The 13,731-nt window shown below is 37.6% G+C and overlaps 1 protein-coding gene across 5 annotated transcripts in view; it reads right to left on the reverse strand.

The window, feature by feature from the left end:
• The window catches only part of NSD2 (nuclear receptor binding SET domain protein 2), an 84,288-nt gene that overhangs the window by 50,743 nt on the left and 19,814 nt on the right, over window positions 1-13,731 (reverse strand). For 4 of the 5 annotated variants that reach the window (XM_088139428.1, XM_088139429.1, XM_088139426.1 and 1 more), the window contains exons 2-5: window positions 11,784-12,402; window positions 6,891-7,056; window positions 5,731-5,897; window positions 4,994-5,476 (exon numbers count right to left, since the gene is read on the reverse strand). In XM_088139428.1, the coding sequence (XP_087995554.1) occupies window positions 4,994-5,476; window positions 5,731-5,897; window positions 6,891-7,056; window positions 11,784-12,377 (1,410 nt within the window). In that variant the 5' untranslated portion in view covers window positions 12,378-12,402. Of the gene's footprint in view, window positions 1-4,993; window positions 5,477-5,730; window positions 5,898-6,890; window positions 7,057-10,742; window positions 10,807-11,783; window positions 12,403-13,731 lie in introns of those variants that run through there. The other variant, XM_088139430.1, reaches the window with a different exon arrangement.

Consider the following 13,731-nt stretch of genomic DNA (forward strand, 5'->3'; position numbering starts at 1 on the left):
TAATGGATTATTCCTGACAAACAATGAAACCTTCAGCTGAAAAACAATGGCAATGGGTTGATTTCAGATGTGTAAAAACAATATCATGAACCACACCTGCAACTGGCAGATAACCACACATGGTACATCTAAAAGCACCATCATGCTGTAGCAAATTCTACAGAACAAGACAAGCATGAACTGAAAGAACCAGAGACCAGAGATGAATGGCTTCTGAAAGCATACAAACCAAAGAGAAAAAGCATTCTTCACTGAGCCCAGATTATCCTTCACAGCAATTATTTGCTGCTCCCACTTGGCAAATAATCCAGACTACGCTGGATGAGTTTCCTTGTCTTGCAGCTTCTACTGAGAAAAAGGTTCCATGAAGAATGGAACATTACATTTTAGAAAACAGACAGGCATCCGGCAAGATAAATACTCTGTTCCCAGTAAGAATGCTAGTTTTCTTTCATTCTGTCTGGCTTTTATAACTATGTTCCAACTCTAAGGCACATTTTATCTTTCTTTTGTAAATTTGGTCTACAACTGTGAATTGAATAAAGAAATAGGAATGGGTGGCCAATTGTTTAAGTAATCAATTTCTACTCAAGGCATTCTGACTCTTGCAAAAAGTTGAGTATAACTATTAAAGATGCTTTAGCATTCAATGTTTGTCTTTAGTTTTAAGAAGAGGGAATATGCATGCTCATAAGCCATGATTCAGAAGACCTAGTAGATATTTATTCTTTATTTGCTGGACTTTTCAGTATCTCTCTTAAATTAACAACTGAATTACCAAATCTTTCTGCAAGGAGAATTATCACTGATAATCAATGTCTCCTTTATATTTGAGCAGATGGGTGAATCACAGAGGCAGTGGTTAGACTTTGTCAATTGAATGTGAAATATGATTCTCAATAAATAAAAATCCTTATTTTCAGTTGATAACAATGTGAGATGAGATGTATATGGTAGAACAGTTCTAGAATGTGAAAAGTGAGAAAAACGTCATGATGGCTAAAGAAGCACAGGGTTAATGCTTTATGATTTCAGAACAACCTTTAATTGATTATAATAGTCATTTCATGTTTGAAAATGGGTTTAAGCCACTGCATTATAAAAAAGCAAAGGAATCTATACGGTGAGTATAATTTGTATCAATGATAGACAGCCTGAAGCCCTCCAATCAGGTTGTCATCATGGCCAGTGGAGAGTTTATAAGAACTGTAGCCTCAAAACACCTTAATAAGTACACTTGATTAGACTGCCTGCCTACAGCCTATACAGGTACATCTAATAAGAGGTTATTAGATTTCCTAACTATGTTAGTGAAAGTTACATTTCACTTAGAAGAGTTCCTACAATTTCTGGAGACCTAAATATGATCATCCATAGATTTAATATCAGGGATGTAATTACTAATATTTTCACTAAGAATTTTATGCATGGATTTCTGCATTGGAGAATTATGCTTCCGTAATCCTTACAGTAAGAACTGTGCTTTTTGTTCAACTCAAAAACTGCATGTTCCAATATAGTCTTTTTTTTTCCATCTCACATTCTCCTCCATGCTGTTCCCAAAGAGAAAAGAGAGAAAAGAACTTGTGAGGGGGATTATTATCTATATTAAAAAAAGAAATGATGATCTCTGCTTAGGCTGGTGTGGGTCTTCCGGGCTGTGAGGCCGTGTTCTGGAAGTTTTGTTTCCTAACGTTTCGCCAGCATCTGTGACCGGCATCTCTGCTTACTTTAGGATATCTTGAAGATATGAGAAGATCATTTATTAATACCAAGAATTTACCCATAAGGAAAAAAGTAAGGAAGACTATTGGTAAGTAGGAATAAATCTGATTGTTCTCCAGTCACATATATGTAATAGCAGTTAAGGGCTGATTTTGTTCATATACAAAATCCTTGGCCTATCTAAAAAGAAGACATTTTGAAACAGGTACTAAAATGACCTTTAGTAATTAGTAAAGATACAGAATTGAGATACATTGATTGAATGGATTTCAGTTTAGAGGACTTCAGATATAGACATATTTTTCATTCACTTCTGTTTAATGGGAAAATGGAAAAATTGTGGGGCTCTCTGTTAAATCAAAGTGTTACTGTGAGTGAAGCCATTTATGTCAATTAAGGAACTGTGGAAATGACAATTCATGCAAATTATGTTAACGTAGATTTAATGGACTTTTGGATTTCATGGACATGCCCTTCTCTCACATGGTCCATTAAACTGAGTCTAATACACTAAGATAAGGTATGTAAAAATCTCAAAAGTATAGTTTCATTATTATAAAGTACTAAACAACTATTCAACATGAAGTAAATCTGCATTCTCTTGCATGACAGCCAGCTAAACTTTTGCAAACCACTATATTATCTTGCCTCAGTCTTTTCTTTTGCTCCTTCAACCATCTGTCATGGGGTCTGGTTTCCACACCAATTATTATCCTGATTCTTCTCATCTGGATCTGGTTCCATCAACTCCATATTACTTTTAGACAATAGTGCTGCAAATACTACTAAAATGGAACTATTATCTCTCATGATCTGGGTGCAATGCTTCTGTTAATGCAGGTCAAGACTACACTGGCCTCTTTAGTGCTGCATCATACTGCTTGCTCACATTAAGATGTTAGTCTATTAGTACTTGTAATAAGATAGTAGTCTATTAGTAGTCCTAGATCCTTTTCACATACACTGCCAAGTCAAGTCTCCCCAGTCCTCTACCTATGCATTTGAATTTTCCTACCCAGACAGTACAGGTCCTGCTACTTGTCACAGATGAACATCAGCCTAGTAGATTTGTTGTTCAAACCAGCTGAGGTAAGTTTGAACTGTGTTTAGCCAATCCCCAAGCTTAGTGTCTTCTGCAAATCTGTTAAGTACCCCACTCCATCCTCTAGGTCAATGCTGTATGGTACTAGGCCAGGGTTAATACCTGGGGGATTATAACTCTTTCCAGGCCAATGCAGAAAAATGTATGACCATCCTTTGGGTGTGGCTGCTTAATCAGTTCCAAATCTAGTGGGCCACAGAATCTTCTATTCCACATTTAACCATCTTGTCAACAAACACATCTTAACTGACCTTATTAAAAGGTTCACTGAGATCAAAGAATGCTACATCCACAGCATTCCTTTGGTCTATCAAACTAGTCATTTTATCATACAAGGACACCACTTGGACTTAACAAATCCAGGCTAGCTCCTGCTGATAACAACAGCATTCATTTTTAGAAAATCTGTTCTAGTACAAGCGCCCAATACATTAACTGGTCTGTAGTCTCCCAGGTTGCCCCTCTTCATATTGCTGGGATCATGTTTGCTCAAGTTTCCCAGCTCCTCACCAGTTCGCCAGGAGTTTTCAAAGATGACAGCAGTTCTGAAATCATTTTTGAAATCACAGAAAGAAAGGGGAAAATTAGGAGCCTAAGACTCATAATGCTAACCTGAAATGCATCAATAAGTAGTAATCTTGCTGATTTTTAATAAGCAAACAAACCTTGCCTGAAAATCTTTGAGCTTTACTCCTAACGTCTAAGAGATTTGTTAATATTAGTAAAATCCTACAGTTGGAAATTAATAGTGCTCTTCCTCCATTCTAGCAGTTCGTCCAACTGAGTGTATAATTAAGAATCCTTTTATTTCCCAATTTACAAGCAAAATATAAACTGATTAAACTTTTGCCTTACCTTGGTCATTATTCCCTAGGTGAGTGTAGAACAGTGTTTCTCAACCTCGGGAACTTTAAGATGTATGGACTTCAACTCCCAGAATTCCCCAGCCAGGCTGGCTAGGGAATTTTGGGAGTTGAAGTCCACACCGCTTAAAGCCGCCGAAGTTGAGAAACACTGGTGTAGAGCAAGGTGAGCCCCCAATGAATGTCCTGGGGGCTACACAGGTTGGTAGGACTCATGTGGAGCCACCACAGGAGGGGGGGAGGGGATATATTTGTAAGGGAGGAGGCAGCGTCTGACTATATCCTTTCTCAGATATAAAGTTCCAGGTCAATTTCTCTTGCAGTAGAAAAACAGTAACCTGGTCATGGAGAAGAGCTTTATTTCCTAGATGTTCTGGAGTCATAGAAAGTGCAACCAACAGTCAAGGTCAGCTGGCAGGGTTCAATGATTGCCTTTATAGGCTTTTAAGACCTTCCTCCCTCTCTCTCCCTAAACACCACTCCCCAGTGTGAGCACCACGCAGACTGTAATTCTGATTTGTTCTGTTTTAAAAATAACCAGTGTGTCTAACCATACTCAGCATCACAAATGCTTTTATATACTGTTAACCCTTATCGCCAACAGCTTTCCACTGTTAACATGTGAAATTCAAGCAGATATCTTAACCAGTTTTTTCTTCAAAGGCACTTCGATTAAATGAGTTATGGCTTCAACACAAACACAAGGATCAACATCTGATTTGTTTTGCTGGTGAAAAACAATTAACCATCCTGCTGACTCCATCATGGAAATGGAGTCTGAAAGACAGATTCATCTTTAAGACCATTTGTAGAATAGCAGCCAAAGTAAGGATGAGTTCTAAATCAGATTACAATCCAATTGTTATTGTTTTCCAATTTCTTCTAATTTGGCTGCAACAAGTAAGACTGTTAGAAACAGTTTCCCACTAGTTTAATTGAGACCTTATCACCCCTCCATTTGATTAAGTCCATGCATATAAAAACACAGATCTTCCAAAAATTAAAATATTTAAGGGATGGTGTTGAGAAGCAAATGGAACACTGGAATAATTTTTGATAGAGCTATTACAAGGTATTCTCTCTCGATTTAAACGAACTCACAGATTTACTACCTCAAGAACATCAGGTAAGCCCTATGAATTATGATGGACCTTCCTGGAACATGGATGAATGAGTTTAAGTGAACAAGAGGAGGACAAACAGATTTCATGCCTTAAGAATCTAAGGGACACATTCAGACACCTGAAAAAGAAATGTGTAGCAAAGAGTTAAATGCCATGATACAAATTCTGAAGGCACAAACCTCATCTCTGTGCTTCTGACAAAAAACCAAGAACTGAGAAACTCCATCTCCCTTTCGGTTTCTTGCAGCATATGGGACTGCTTTCTTCCTACTGAAAGGGGACCCTGTGCCTCCTTTGATTTCTCTCTCTTCAAGGTTTTTTTCAGAAGTGATACTCTGAACAGGTTTGATGAATTCTTCTGATTCATTTGTGGAAAGCAACTTTATTCTTCTCCCCCTTTTGGCTGGAACATCATATTCTTTGCTTGATTTCAAAGTCTGAGAAAGGTCTTCATCGGAATAAATTTTATCCATCTCTTCCAAAGACTTAACAACGAGTCCTGCTTCTTTTGCCACTTGCGGATTGAGAAGTGGTCTGCCCCTAACATAAATGAAGTTATACTTAGCTTTCCTTTCTTCCACTGTCAAGGACAAGGCATCTTTTGACTGCTTGACACCCATTTCCCACTGGGGACGTAGTTTGCCTGAAACAGGTTTTAACATCTGTAAGGAAAACATCAAAAAGAGGTAATTGAGACTAACAAAAGAAAAGCCCTATCTAGTGAACTTTGAAAAATATCATTTCCTCTAATAATACCAATGCATAACAAAATGCTATTAGCAACAGATTGTCCCCTAAGAATGGAAGAAAAATCTGTTTGTTTTTTTAAAAGAGTGGTGGATGCTGTGATATCACTAAAATGTTTTCCTGCACTTCTTGAAATACTCAAGCAGCTATGTTGACATACAATTTTTACCTTTATTTTCTCTGCTTTGGTAATGGAATGCTTTGCACTTTCTTGGCATAATTGCTCAAACTGTTCTTCTCCTTTGAACGGTACAAGACTCTTTTCAAACACCCAAGCTCGTTCTGGGGCATCCCCAAAGAATTGTACATGATACTGGCGAAAACTCTTCTTCTGTCCTGAAAATATAGAAAGCATACTTAACTAATTTAGAGTCTTATCTTAACAGAGTCATATGTAAAGATTAAACAACATTTGATGGTCAGAAGATACATTTTCCCAATATTTTTACTGAGTAAATATTGTTCAATACCAGCTTGGATCCTACATATGTGTGGATTTCCGTATTCTTAGCAATAGCCAGGATGGATGTGGCATTCTGAGAGTTGAAGTCCAACCATTTCGACCAGGTTGAGAAAGGCAGTCCACATATCATACTATAACATAAAACTGTTTGATAAATTTTGGCTTACTGAGCTGCATGAAGCCAGCCATTCTGGTAGTAAATTAGATCTTGGCTTAACAGAATGCATGGATTCAGCAAAACTGCAGCTTGTTCAACAAGCTAATAAAGCAAACTATGGTTTAGCATGGTGTGAATCCAGCCTACATCATCCATTTTGAATGTGTAGGCTTATTAATTAATTAAAGCAAAACCATCTTGAAACAGGTTACATAATTAATAAACATATGAATTGTTCCACATCCAAGTTTGCTTCTTTCAAGACAGTATAGAAGTAATGACTTCTCATACCTATGACATCATTCAAAAAAGTAATAAGCTATTTTGGTCTTTAGGAATGATCTTGCAAAGGTCATAAATAATCTTCCTCTATTCAAAAGGGTATATGGTTTTGAAGAGTGTTGAACAGTAATGGGCTAAAGTTAACACACAAAATGAAGCCACATGGATACGCCATAAAGAAATCACATCCTTAATGGTGAGACAATCACTGTATTGGAAGGAGATATTTTAAAAATGTCTAGTGCACTTTTAAAAGCTTGTATTCTTTCCACCTTTTCTGTAAAATTAAAACCAACACAAATGGTTCAAATAAAGGATATTTGTTTACTTCCCTTGTTTTTGTATTTTATTTTCTATATTACTGCCTGAAGCCAATAGTGTAATAAGCAAAAATGCCCCATAACTCCCCCTCCTCAAAAGAACATACCATTTAGTTTTGTGAAGTTATGAAGAAGAGGGTCAGTTGAGATCATACAGGGCCACCATGGATAGCCAGATACTTTGGACCAGACCACGTCTCCCACATTGTACTTCAATATATGAATTTTGTCATCTTTTCCAGTAAGCAAAGAAGAATCTTCTTTAGCAGGAATCTTTAGGAAGGGGGGGAAAGCAAATATACCCAAATTCTAGCAATAAGAATACTTTTACAGTTGAACAAATATGAAAATACTTTATAACCACACCATTACTTATTAAGATCAGTATTACTGATTTGGTCCATTTCAATCATAATTTCCAGCGTGAATATACACAACCTTTTGAAAGCAGTTTGGGCTGTTAGGAAAAACAAGTTAGAAAGCCAACTATGATATTGCTTCTAATGCTATGTGAAATTTTCTGATTTTCAAAGAATGATAAAACTTATTATTTAGGAATCAAAAGGGAGCATATATCTTAAAGAAGAGAGATTCTTTACTCAGCTTCTGTAGGAAATATAGGTTTTGGAATAGCAATATGGAACGCCATACCTTTCCTCAGATTGGAACTCCCCAGGTGGGTTGTGACTTTAAATTAGCAAATTCCTAAGCTAAATAGAAACTTGACTTTGCGGTTCTGCCTACATTTTTCAACATCTTACACATACACATCTAAATCCCTCTTGGAGATGAATATCTCTAGGAAAGCTCAGTAGCTGCCATAATTTTGAGAATGGTACCAGTAAAGTCAAATGTAATGGGGGGAAGCTAGGAGTAATCCATAATGGGGTTAAGGACTGTTAGGGCTCCAGAGCTATGATGGAATTGGACCATGTCTTGTTGCCAAGGAACGTATGGACAAGGCTATAACAAGCCTGAGTAAGCAGGAAGCTACTCACGATGATTCTCCTGCTACTGGCTTAAGGCTTCTTTGAAATGGAAGTGCACAGTGCACACTTTTTGAAATCTGCCTTTCTTGCCAAGCTCAAAAATCAAAGCTGCTTAGTTGTCTTAATCCAAGAAACTGAACAGTCAACAGCCCAGCAACACTATCTGAAACGCACATGCACATTGCTACTTTTAACATGGAAAAGTACAAGACACATTTATTAAATCTAACTTTCCTGTAACAAAGATTCTAAAAACAGCAGTTAATTTACATATAAGTTGTAATCTTTTTATTGTGTTCCAAATCGTTTCCAGCCTCTGAATGCAACCAACTCTTTCTCACTCACTTCTCCCCTTAGTGCCTGAATTTTTCCATCTACAATTTTATATCTGCATAGTTTTACACTAAAGGCATTATTTATTCTCTTAGTACTGAACTATTTGGAAAATCACAGCTGCTACTCAGAGACCAAGAGAGGAAAACAATTCTGCTGTTTTGCTTATGCGAATAAATGGCCCATGGGCAAGAATCTAGCAAGAGATCTTGGACAATTGAGAATGATCAGGCAAAATGTTTATCTTATCCCGTGCCACAAAGGATGCGCTATCTGTGTGTTTTCCCCCTTTATTTCACAATTCTCACAGCTCCTCTGAACTATGACTCACAATCCTGCTCTCAATTTTCCCTTACCTCAATTTTTTACAGATGGGTTGAACTACAACTCCCATAATTCTCAGCTAAAGTGCCCAGTGCATTTGGAGGACATCTGATTTAAGGTAGGCATTAGGATTATGAAATCATTCCTAATTTTTTAAAAAAGATACCTAAAATGGTTAAAAGTAGAAATGATTTCTAAAAACTCTCAGAGGAAGACTTTATTTAAGATTATTTACCATCAGTACATTTCTCAACTGCTCAAAAAGACTGCATGTCTTTCCGGGGGGGGGGGGGGGAACTGGTACCTATTTTCACAAGACAAGGAAGGATCATGTATTCTTCCTTCCTTTTGTTAACTTTTGGCCTAGAAATTGGTGGATTGATTTCTGTCCGATACCAGTCAAGTAGGTATCGGCAGCAACATTTATTTATCTTGTAAAAGTGCTAGAAGTAAAAGGGCATTGTACACATTCAAAATTTCCCCTATATTTCACCTCCTCCAACTCATATGTTTCTACATACAGAGCATATTCTAGATGTTATGTGCAAACATGTTATTCACCATAGCAACCATGTTGGAATTCAGTACCAAATGATGATTAAAAATTCTCTCAGACTGAAGACTTTTATTTCCAGAGAAGTACAATTCCATCCAAACAAGGCCAAATCAAAATCTCAAGGTTTAATTTCCTGTTGATCAATACTACCTCTTTCATGTCTGGATTTAAATTCCAAGTGTTCTCCCTCATCCAATTCATTATCAAACTTAGATAGCATTCAACGATATTGATTGCTTCCTTGGAATCAGGCAGCAAGAAGGAATGGTTCTGAGCACCATACGCCTATTAATGACACTTCATTCCACAACTCTAGCAAACATAGTAGTTTCAGTAGATGTTGAATACCACATGGGATGAGATGCATCCCTGCGAAAGAATATGGTCAACATCCTAGGAGTCAAATAGTCTTACAACTTGTGGAGATGGTCTCACAGAAACAACTTAAACCATTATAAAGCTGTTCCCAAGGTCCAGTTTTACTACATGGTCCATATGGAATATGGTCCTGAAAATGGCTTGAAAGATCCAGGAGAACTGGCAGATTCACACTTCCTCCATCTAATCTCAGGTAAGTTGTTTAAGCAACCAAAGCAGTTCATGTCCGATACTGAAAGTCCAATTTAAATCAGTCCAGACATGCAGTATCCATCAGATGTATCTGAAATTACAAGGAGATTCCCTTCTCCATTTCAGCCAGCAGTGGGATTTGGACCTGTCCTGTTTGGCCTGACTAGAATAGAGATAGTTCTCAATCTCAGAGTGCAGCTGAGGACTATTCTACATTGCCCTACATTTGAGGTACTCTAAACTTAAAAATACATCAAACACCTCTACAATGGAGTGGAACTTTGGGAATTACAACCGGTTCCTGCCCTGAGCAGAAAAGAAGAAGAGTGTTGCATTTTGCACACAGGAGAATGGCATTCTTCAATGACGAGCAACTTAGTGAATTCTTGCATCGGACAACATGTCCAATGATAGTAGGGAAAAAAAGTCAAATCCATCCTTCACAGAACAAAAGCATTAAATTTACTTAACCACCACTGTTCTTCCTTTCCCCCCATAATTATTATACCTCACAATATCCTTTTGTGCTTTCTAATACTGGTAGGTTTACACTGAAATCCCATCTTTTTAGGCAAGAAAATACATTTCAAAATTTAGGGATGCGTCAAGGGTGCCATCACAAAACAGCTGCAAAAGTTGGGAGTCAATTTTGTAGACTAGAAAATTAATGTACAGTAGGTGGAAGATAAGGAATTAATTTGAAATCTGAACATGTGACAATGATGGGAGCATAGCCCCCAGAACAAAAATCCTTCCTTAGTTCTTGCACTTTTTTCTCATTCAAGATCCCATTCTCAACTCCTATCTAACACTTTATTTTAACACTAAAAACCATTCTACTTTTTTTCAGTGGTACTCTTCAAGCATACTCCCATACTTGGAGAGAGTGCAATGCACAATTCCAAGGGTGGAATAAAGATTGCAAGTGATTGGAAGAAATGCTACTAGCCTCTCCTCCAGGATATCTAATGTTTAAAAAGAAGAATATCAGCAGAGCAGCTCATAAACACAAGCACCATACTGCTAAAAATAGCCAGAAGTGCACCAAAACATCTGGATCCAAACCTTTTCAACATCAAAACCTACACTATGACTGGTTCTCAGTTTAGCATGAAGTACTACTCAACTTACAACCATTCATTTAGCAACTGTTCAAAGTTACGATGGCACTGAAAAAAATGACTTACGATTGGTCCTCACACTTAAGACTGTCGCATCATCCCCGCAGTCATGTGGTCAAAATTCAGGCACTTGGCAGTCAATATGTATTTACAATGGTTGCAGCATCCCAGGGTCATGTGATCGCCATTTGCGACCTTCCCAGCTGGCTTCCAAGAAGCAAAATCAATGGGGAATTGGATGATTCACTTAACCGCATGATGCACTTAAAGACCACATGATTCACTTAACGACCACTGCAAAAAATGTCATATTGGATGCGGTCACGTGACACCTCGCTCAATGACCACACTGCTTGACAACAAATTTTCCAATCCCTATTGTGGTCATAAGTTGAAGACTACCTGTATGAACTTATCCTCTGATTTACAAGCTATTTTTTTCCTTTTGTCTGTATTCACAATATTTAAAGAAAATCTTTCTTCATGTATTAGAAAAAGCAACATTAAGGAAAATATAACTCCTTCCATAACTTCCAGCCTCAAATAGCACAATCTGAATCTGCTGTGCTAAGATGTGACTCCTAGATTCTAGACCTACTGTATGACTTTTCATCCCTCCTGTTCCTGAGGTACAGAATCAAGTGAAGATCCTCATACCATTCACACACAAGTAAGAATTACCAGATGAGAGAAACAAGAAGGGGACTTAAATGATTTTGGAAATGGACACACCTCCTCTATACCCATATTTGCTAGCTTTATTAACTGGGGACTACAATTAGCTGACCTTGGCTTATTTTGAAGAAGCTAAACAGTACTGGACCTGGTTAGTATTAGGATGAGACAGCACCAGCCTGGGTAGTTGAAAAAATATCCAAAAGGAAGGCAATAGCAAGCCACTTCCATATTGCTGCTGATAAAATTATAGGGTATGTTCTGTAGCTACCAGGAGTTGAACATACAGTTTAAGGATGTCTTTACTGTTTCAGAAACCAAGAACTTGCTAATCTGGGCAAAGAATCATTGGAATTAAGATCTTAAAACTTGATTACAAGCAAACCACAAGTTCTATCACCCAACCATCTAAGTTAGCAAGATACGCAGTACCTTTTCATAAGAGGAACTGGACGAATTGGATACTAATGCTGCTTCAACAAAACCTCGTTCGAGTAGGGAGTCATATTTGATGCTTCTTTTTCTATTTCTCTTCTCTTTGTTTACTGGATTTGGCTCAGTTTGCTCTGTCTGAGTTACATCCAGCACACTGTCACCACAAATTGAAGATTCAAACAGAGGCTTTCCATTCATGTAAGTTTTAGTGATTTTCAGTTTAATTTCTGGAGAGCCATTCTTGGCAGGAGTAGTGTTGGGTGGAGTTCCAGCTTCTTTGATATCCTGAGACTCAAAACGCAGTTTGGTATCTTGTGCTCCTGATTCCCCATTAAACACACGAGATGTGAGATCCTGGAGCTTATCTACGGGGATAAATGGGAGAGCATCATGGCCATTATATTTTGGCATGACATCCTCCTGTAGTGTGGCAGAAAGGTGAGTTTTGCCCAGGTAAACAGAACACTCCCGGTTCACTTCACAGTTTTGTGATTTTCCTGTGGGATTTCCCAAGATCTCGGGTACTTGCTTCATTTTGATGTGGTTGGCACTTTTTTTGGTGAGCAACAGCGAGTTACTTTTAAAATCCATCAAAGAGGCTTCCAGTTTTATATTGCTGCATAAATAAAGAAGAAATAACAAAATTGTAGTATTAGTACTGGAGGATGCAAATTGAGTAGTGTTTGGAGAGCATAGTATTCCCACTAAGAATTCTACCAAAATAATATAAACCTAACCAATATTTATGATTGATTTGGCAGCTGGGGGGGTAACTTTTAAGATAAATCATTAATGCTTCCTACTTTAAAAAATCACATTGAATTCTTCTAGCTAAATCTCAAAATGTGACAATGTGGATTTTGAAAAAAGGCACGTACAATTTTGCTGTTCTGCAGTAATACTTCATAAGACAACCAATAAAAGAAAAAGTAGAGATGGAAAGTATTACTTTGAGCTGTTTTCTTGGGATTTTATTTTATTCCTATTTTGTTTGGGGGAGGAGGTACTTCTTCTGCCCCAAGTGGAACAGAAAGAATATCTGCTCGTGCTAATTACACATTGCTGGGGCTGGCCAGCTTAGCAGGATGTATTAAAACAAAGCACATAAGGAATCAAGGAAAGAATCTAAGTTCCACCAAAATATGGGAGCTAAGGATGATTACTAATAACAAGGCTCCATCTAAATCCATCCAAGGCACAAATAAGCTTCAAATAAAACCAGGGGTGGCTCTTGACAGGAAATTAAAGGATGTGGGATAGAAATGACTCATTTATAGCAGAAATGCTGTTGAATTCCAGCTGCAAGCTTGCATAGGACTTAACTGCAAGGGTTTAGAGAGCATGCAACCCATTGTGCTTTAAAAATCAAGTAGTGCAAGCAGACCTTTCAGCATTTATATTTGTAACATTTATATTTTAATGTTACATATATACTGTGATCTATAGCAGTTTAAATGCAAGATGCTTGTAAATGACACCAAGACAGACTGCTTCTTTATCCCTTTAAACAAAAAACTGACAGATTTTAATCCTAAGAAAGTGATTTACAGGTAGTTCTTTGGGGTAAAATGTGAAAGACAAATGGAAGGATACAAATGCAGAAAGATTTAGTGATGGTTTGCATTTGGAACGTTGTAATTGATAAATGTAATCCAATTTATTTATCTCTACAGGGTCAACTCCAAGTACCAAAAGCAGAATACTTGAGAATATTTATACAGGATGGTAATCGGGCGGTGGCAGTGCTAAGAAGAGTTGGCCAATGTTTCTTCATCCGTACACTCTGTTGCTTGCTGGTAGGTAGGAAGCCCTTTGGATGGAAGCAGAGGGGGCAGAGTGATATCATGGACTGAAGCAGAAAGTAGGGCGTCCAGATAACAAGGTCTACAGAGAGCAAAGATGGAGATATAGACAGTGAGGGATTTGGGGAAGAACTGTTCAAATT

This window comes from Python bivittatus, unplaced genomic scaffold (assembly GCF_059951505.1).
Source record: "Python bivittatus isolate LINGU-HERP-01145 unplaced genomic scaffold, Pbiv_v1 ctg000210_np1212, whole genome shotgun sequence".
NCBI classification, from domain to species: domain Eukaryota; kingdom Metazoa; phylum Chordata; class Lepidosauria; order Squamata; family Pythonidae; genus Python; species Python bivittatus.